General features: G+C 40.8%; 1 protein-coding gene across 1 annotated transcript; it reads right to left on the bottom strand.

Moving 5' to 3' along the window:
* Nucleotides 1–2,713: 2,713 nt before the first annotated feature.
* Nucleotides 2,714–3,199, bottom strand: LOC126764705 (uncharacterized). Its single transcript, XM_050482357.1, has 2 exons — nt 2,882–3,199; nt 2,714–2,827 (listed from the first exon to the last, which is right to left on the bottom strand). The coding sequence occupies exons 1-2, from the start codon at nt 3,197–3,199 to the stop codon at nt 2,714–2,716; spliced, it is 432 nt and encodes a 143-aa protein (XP_050338314.1).
* Nucleotides 3,200–8,396: the final 5,197 nt, after the last annotated feature.

Genomic DNA, 8,396 nt, shown 5'->3' with positions numbered 1-8,396 from the left:
GGGCACTCATTCCATAGAACTATTCCAGCTCCTCGCAAAACTTTTGCCATTGCTGAATTCCTCGATATGTTGCACGTTGGTGTTTCAACGACTTGAATGTTCAATGGTAATTTCAACGCAGAATGTGCTGTTCGGCCGCCATCAAGTAGAGTAGCAGCGATGCCTGACGAAGCAATTGCCAGCGCAATTTTCTGCTGTGACCGTATAGTAGCAAGAATCAAAGATATCATAAACGTTTTCCCTGTACCACCGGGCGAATCCAGAAAGTAGAATCCACCGGCGTTATTGTCAACCGCTCGTATAATTTTATCATAAGCATTTTTCTGCTGAATATTCAATTTGTTAATGTTAGTTTGTATGAAAACACGCAATTCATTGCAATCGTATTGTTGTTCATGTTGAAGCTCATGGTCAAGCACATCAATCGCTGAACGATTGGGCGCAGTTATGCCAAGTTGCGCTAATGCCTTATTCGCAATTGTAAGGCACAGATCTTCAACCAATATCAAAGCATCATTATACATTTGTAATGTATATTGCAAGTCTGCGTCCGATGCTCGATTACGCGCCAAATTTATAAGTCCTCGGTCATGCAGTCTTTGTACTTATTCCACAGTTCTTGCGGATTTGACGGAAGGCATGTAGATATTATTATGGCGAATAGTACGCGTATTTGTTTTGGATGAGATGTGAGTGATGCGTCATGAAGTACGGTGTCCCCGGTCTGCCAATGCATATCATCTTCTTACAAATGCAATCGCTGACATGCTTCACGATACGTCGCACACAACTGACCGTCAACAGTTTTCAAATCATCAAATGATCTTGGTCCGCGCACATTGACTAATAGCAGGCGCAAATAGAAACATTCTGCGTTGTTCGGATGGATGGTGTTAATGCGTCCTATGGCATCGGTTTTACGGACTTTTGGATAACCGTCAACACGCTCCCCTTGCTTTCGTCGTTGAAATGTTTTCGATGATGGATTCCAAGTGAAATATTGTGGTATTTCGGAATATAGCAATGTTCTTGCAAATTCATCGTTTTCACACAACTCGAAAAAGGTTGTTAGTGTTGTCCCCGGTGGTCGTGCTGCGCTCTGTTGTACATTGTCTGCAGTGAAATAAACGCGTTGACCATTTTCGAGATGAACTGCCAAATGAAGAAAAACGGGTTGCCGGTCGTGTATTGGGAACGATAAAATGCGCCATACCACTTCGTTGCTGCTTATATAACGGCCCATTTGGTATTGCTGAATTTCATCGATGCTCTGATAATCAGCCACTCCGAAAACTGCCATATCACTTCCCTTATTTACGTATTTGCAGATGTATTTGATCGATTTGACAGAGTTGCAATATTCTACATTGATGTGCGCTTCGAAAATTTTTGACAACAATGGTGAATACGGCACGACCCAACGATTATCAACATCAACGTCTTGATTCCGAACTTTTATGACCGTTGAATTACCGCCATCTTCAGCGGATCGACGCCGATATAATGGATATCCGTCATTTCCAGTGATTGTATCATCAACTAAAGCTCTAGGATAGCGCTTTGAACACTTATTGTCAATCATGCATGGTGCCGTTGGATTAATGGCGCCGCAAGGGCCGTGGATCATGTTTTTTGTTACAACGTCGAACAATTGTGGGTCGATTTCTTCATCTGGAATTTCCGCTGAGATGACTTTATCAATCTGATCTGGTCGTATTTTTCGAACTAACCAAATCAAGATGTGTGCATGCGGTAATCCTCTTTTCTGCCATTCGATCGAGTACATCCAGCATCTAACTTCTCCAAAAACACGAAGTTTCACAATTAAATCCATCATTGCTTTTTGCTTTTCCTTGAATACACGTGCTGTTAAGTCGTGACGATCAGTTGTTGATTGACCGGGGAACAAATGGCATTTGATGTCATTCCACTTCGGATTGCACGTGAACGTTATGAACAGATCCGGTCTGCCGTAATGGCTCACATACGACATCGCATCTTGTGCATACTCGTGCATATGGCGCGGAGTGCCGATGTATGTGGCTGGCAATATTGTTAGACGTCCAATGCTATTCACATTCGCATCATTCATTACGGCATCTCTCAAATGGATGTACTCTTCAGAACGCAATTTCGCTTGGTTGAATCGAATAAAGTTGAGACGTTCTGTCTCGATCTTCGCATACATGTCAACCAAATACTGATTGAAAAGCTTGCGACATTTCAGGATGTAGTTGTCTTCTTGCGGACGAATCATTATTCTGCATGAATAGAAGTTCATCGCACTGAGATTTTTCGATGTTTCTTGGCCTATAAATTAACAATACACAAAATATTGAATCGGAAGTAACATTTCTTCTCAGAAATTGTACTTTTTACCAGTAGTTGGATTTATCAATCGCATATTGATGTGATAGCCGTCATCACCTCTCCAGAATAATATCGGATACTGTAATGCATCATAACTACGGTGCAGCACAATATCTCGCGATTCAAACTGTTCGCCAACAATGACAATTGCCACCTCATCGATTGTTGGTGCGTTGAATCGTCTGGCATGCTGCCCCATCGGCATTCTGATGACGATTCGATGGTTATCAGACGGCATGCGGTCCAATGCGATTTTGAACAATCGAATCAATTCATTGTGTTCATTGAGAAATCTCTGCAAATTTAGTACGATTTTTCGCCTTGTGCCGGTTGCAATGTTACATCATTGATTTAGTTGGTCATTTTCATTACCGATGAAATATATTTGCAAAAATTGATAGTCGGCGTCGGCAAATGGTATGAGCGAGCCTACTCGATGGTATATTTGTCCCTGAATCTGTAGAATAAAAATGTCAAATGTTTCACTGGAAATTCCATGCAAAGTAATCACTTTGAATGTCGGCATAAATGAATCTCTAATGATCTTTGTGGCACCAAAAGAAGTCATTTGAAAGCATGAATTGTATGCTTGTATGTTCTGCAAGAAATGCTTAGACGTCGGCGATTCCCCAGTGAGCAAGGAATGTAATGGTTCTGGTGGCGGTTCCAATGCAGGCAGTTTCACTTTGCTACTGGAGCAGCACATGCCAGCTGTTTCTCCTCGAAACTTCGCTGCATTGCAATGCGTACAAATAATATCCATTGGTCCAATGGCACCATGCTGGCTGTAGTCGCAGTCAAAATTGTAGTGAAAGCCAACATGTTCCATTTGATCGCGAAGGCGGAGCGGAACTCGGCCTTGACGGTAATTTGGCCGTTGATTGTCGGCGAATTCAGCTCTAATCTGTGCACGCCGCTCCCTGTACACCGCTCTACCTCGGGCATTCACTTGAGCGCGTTGCTCTTCGCTTTGATTTCTTCTTGATATTAACATTCGACGTGAATCACTCGTATGCCTGCCAATCGTATTACGGTGGCGTAGTCGAGGCATTTTCTAGAGTATGCATATTTGAAGTTCATAAATAAAAATTTAAAAATTATCCTAAAACTACATCTTAAACTATGAATTATACCCACACACGCATATGCAATAAGACCCACCAACAGTGTATTTGCAAACCGCATGTAAGCACTTACGAAACAATAACAATACTCACTTGCTTTGTGTTGTACGCAGAATTGACAGGCAAAAACGATCAACGTCAATGTTTTTTACTAATTGTAAACATCCGCAAGTTGATTCTGTTTATTAGTAAAAGGCATTTGACAGGACTGCCAATCTTGCGGCAAAACATTATTTCATGAGAATTTGTATAGGAGGAATGTATCATTTTTTTTTTTTTTTTTTTGCAATTTTTGCAAAACGTGCAATGATACACACATTAAATTTCTTATGTGCACCCTCCAAACAGACCCCAATCACTCCTGAAAATTTCATTGAAATCGGGCAATCCGTCTAGGAGGAGTATGCGAACAGGAAGTTTTGCCACTTAATTTTATATATATAGATGAAAAAAAATTATTATGAATGACACACAAATATATGCGTAATCATGTAAATCAAAAAATACAATCATTCTTCTGGAAAACCAACAATTGTCTCAAACATCATCATACATACTTATACGCGTACACATGTAAATATGTGCGTATGACATTCCCACACAAAAAATGCATACACAATAGACTTCTGCATGGATGCACCCATAACGGCAAATGAATTACTTATTCTAGAAGTGGGCACACTTCTTTTTCTGCACAGTATAATTGAGTGTGAGTGAATAGTGAAATATTGACTGTATTGACAGGCAGTTTTTCCACTCACTCCATAGTTCTACAGCTGTTAATGAGTACAGCAAAATTGGTGTGCAGTCAACGCACTGTACAGTGTTTTGGTGTGCAGTTTACTTACTGTACAGTGAGAGAAGCTTCATGACTGGTATGTCATATGCACGAATAAGATAAAAAAAAACATTGGTTTTATTTTTTCATTGAAAATATGTTTATTATAAAACATAGAGCTTAGCAACTAATAATATTTTAATTCAAAGCAATTATATTAATTATTTTATGCTACAAAAGATTCTATATTTAATTCATTAATATTGGAATGCAGAAACTCATTAAGTATCCGCAGTCTTTTATGTGCCATATTACATTTTTGTTTTTAACAAACCAAAAAATTCTGTATCTTTGATTGTGGTACATAACCGGGATTGACTGTATTTGTCAAGGAATGTAAAAAATATTTTGTAATTCCGAAATATTTTTACGCAGCTGCGTCGATATGTATGCAATCTCACGCACAAACATAAATATTTACGCAGGTTCGTAAGCGGAGCTGTACAGCGGCAAGGGAAGCGGTGACAAACGGCGGCCATTCGTTTATTTTTTTCGGTACAGCTCAGATTTTTTACCAACCATACAATGTTGTGACGCTTTGTCATCGCGTCAGTTCTTCGAAACATTGACTTTTTGACAAAACATTAAGTTCGGCCATTGGTTGTCCGTGACAACGGAGATTTTGTATGAAACAATGGGTGCATATATTTACATACAAAGTTGTGTGTAGACAAATTTACAAACATTATGCGAATGATTCTTTCAAATTTGTTTACTTGAACACAAAATTACATATGTATATATAGTATGTGAACTTTATGCCTACGGTTTTTAAAATCTGTTTACATGTACACATGATTATATGCATATAACTTGGTCTTTTATGATTTTATCAAAACTTCTAATGCCCAAAGTAAATAAATACATGTGTATGTATATATTTAAATATATAACTTAACAATTCTATATTAATTATAATTATATTAATTAAATATTTAAGTAATAATACAAATATGACTTTATTATACATTTCAAGAGATTTAATGGAATTCATCATTAAATGGGTCAAATTGCACATATGTATGTACATAGTATATACTTATGTGATTTGTTGTCAAATATGTACATATATCTACATATAAATGATATTTGCGCATTGTAAATATGCGAATACGTAAGCGTACATTTCTAAACATTGAAATTAGCATTATTTTTCTCATTTAACACTGAAAATGCTCAATTCTGCTATTTTCGACCCTCCTGTTAAATATTGGTGAAATTGGTGAAAAGAGTACCCCTTTTTTTGTGGTGAAATCCACTAATAGAAAAGAGTACCCCTCCAAAAAATGAAATATCGTAAATTTGGCAACGCGGTGAACCTTCTCTATATTATACATTCTCTGCAAGGGGTATTGCCGGATAGTAGCCAATATAGACTTTGAATATTTGAATATGTGCGCCCACAGTTTTTATTTAACCGCGATTTGATTATAGTTTTTAGTTAAAAATAAGGAAATTTTATTTCACTTTATCGCCGAATCGTAAGTGAATTTAAAAATTACTGTTTTGGAATTTTAAGATTACTCAATTTTTTTTTTAGTGTAGGGTAAGATATAAGCGGATTCTATATTGTTGTACTCATATATAAATGTTCATATGTACATATGTTAGCACTGCGAAAAGAGCGCAATTTGTAATATTTTGTTAAAATAATAAATACGCGACACTCACCTTTAATGCGATTGAAAAAAAGAGGACAAATCGGTTGGTTTCGTATGCGAGCACGCATGGATCGAGAAAGTGGCTCGGCGCCGTCCGTCAGTCCCTTTTGTCCATTGTGTTTGATGTCCTCGTTTGTGGTGTAAAAGGTGTGGTGTAGATGATGATGCGTTGAGTTGGTGTGTATGGGATGAAAAGTTACGTGTTAATTTGGTGTATGTGTGATGAAATGATGACGTGTTGAGTATTGTGTGTTTGTGTGGGGTGTAGATGTATTATATTAATAGGGGGTCAGGTGCTCATTTAGCCATCCCGGCCCCTTTAGGCGATTGTTTAGCCTAGAAGGCGCTGCAACTGTTGCAGCGTTGCCACAACGCTGCTCAGACCCGTGGATCGGCGAGGTGGTGGTCCAGTCTGTCGACGCCGCAACGAGGTTCCACTCCGCTGGTGCATGACACCATCGGCGGGTGGAAGTCGGGATACGCAGCCGCGATGGTTGGGTGGCCGGTGCGCTTCGCGTGACGAGCTGCGATGTAGCAGCGTATGATGCGGACGGTGACACATTTGGCACAGCCCTCGTGACTCACACTCTGTAGTAGCAAGAGTGTGCGGCAGGCAGTTGAAGCAATGACCGTGAGCCTGAGCAACTTGCTGCCGTTGCAAAGGCCGCATACCCCTAAATATTCCACAATGGTGGAGGCGATGAGGGTGTCGACAAATGAGGCACCTTATGCGAAGGGTCTCCGAAGTCCTCGATGTGGTCGGGTGCCATCACGAGGTGCGGGTGTACGTACCGTTGCCGGCGTTGTTGCCGGTGCAGTTGCCGGCGTTGTTGCCGGTGTAGTTGCCGACGTCGTTGCCACCATAGTTCGGGGCGCTGGAGTAGGCCCGGTGCGTGGCGCATTGGTAGCCCGAGCGGTTGGCGGGGTTGCGACTGGTGTATCTACATCCATTGTGATCTGCATAGAGAAGATTATTGGTTATAAACTTCTATCAGATAAGCAGACATGGTGATCGTGCCACGGTATGTGGCATGAACGTTTCGTCGTATTGATCGACAATTTTTTTGGCTAAGATTCGTGGTTATTTTTTACGGCGTCTTAATTCGAACGGTTTATTATTTTTTAGCGGTTTGTTATTGGCGTTATTCTCCTTTTAGTATTAATAAATGATTTTATTAGTTATTTCGCGACATTATCGGTTTGGTTTTATCGATTTTCGGATTCGCGGTCGTCGGTGGTTGGTAAAAAGCACAGCTTCACGAGCGGTCCGGTTAGTGTTCCGTTTTGGGTACGGAGATCCACGACCCGTATGTGACCGTCGGAGCCATAAAGCAGCTTTTCTATGCGGCCTAGCCGCCACTCAGTAGGGGGTAGACAATCATCATGAATGAGGACACAGTCTCCAAGTTTAGGCGCTTGTTCAGAAGTCTTCCAGCGGTATCTTTGGTGGAGATCCTTTATGTATTCGTCCTTCCATCGGCGGCTGAAATCATGATGGAGAATTTTAATTCGTTCCCATCGATTTAATAGAGATAGCGACTCCACGCCTGGCTCAGGAATGGCCAGGATGGGTGCTCCTTTTAGAAAATGCCCTGGAGTTAAGGCGGTGAAATCGGAGTGGTCTTGCGATAGTACTGTGAGTGGCCGTGAATTGAGAACGGCTTCAATTCGATTTAATAACGTCGTGAACTCTTCGTAATTGAATTTATAATTTCCAGCTACCCGTTTGAAATGGGATTTGAAGCTTTTCACAGCTGATTCCCATAAACCGGCCATATGAGGAGCGCTTGGGGGTATGAATTGCCAATTGATACCTTGAGGGGCGTACTTTTGTACGATGTCGGGTGACACTTGTTTTAAAAAATCCACAAATTGCTTTTCTGTGGCTCGTTGAGCTCCAATAAAGGTTTTTCCATTATCGCTCATGATTTTCGAAGGGTAGCCACGTCGAGCGACGAAGCGAGCAAATGCCGCTAGAAAAGATTCCGTCGTCAGATTACTACATAGCTCAAGATGTACTGCCTTTGTCGTGAAACATACAAAGACAGCCACATAGCCTTTCATGAGAGTAGGAGACCTTAACATGGACGCCTTTACCTAGAAAGGCCCAGTAAAATCAACACCTGTTGTAGTGAAAGGCAGAGCGAAATTGCAGCGTTCAGGTGGAAGTGCTGCCATAATCTGCGTTCGCATCTTCTGTTTGTGCGTAGTGCAAGTCTTGCACGTGAAGATGCACTTCTTGATTTGTGGCTTAAGACGGGGGATATAATACTCCTGACGTACCATATGTTGCATGAGGCGATGTTCGGCGTGTAGCATTAAGATGTGGATGTAATGGAGGAGTAATGTGACAAATGGTGACTTCTCTGGAATTATTATGGGGTGGCGTTCATTGTATGTTGG

The sequence above is a fragment of the Bactrocera neohumeralis genome, unplaced genomic scaffold, assembly GCF_024586455.1.
Source record: "Bactrocera neohumeralis isolate Rockhampton unplaced genomic scaffold, APGP_CSIRO_Bneo_wtdbg2-racon-allhic-juicebox.fasta_v2 cluster09, whole genome shotgun sequence".
Taxonomy (NCBI): Eukaryota; Metazoa; Arthropoda; class Insecta; order Diptera; family Tephritidae; genus Bactrocera; species Bactrocera neohumeralis.
The sequence above is the reverse complement of the archived record's forward strand: the minus strand, read 5'-3'. Positions and strand labels throughout refer to the sequence as shown.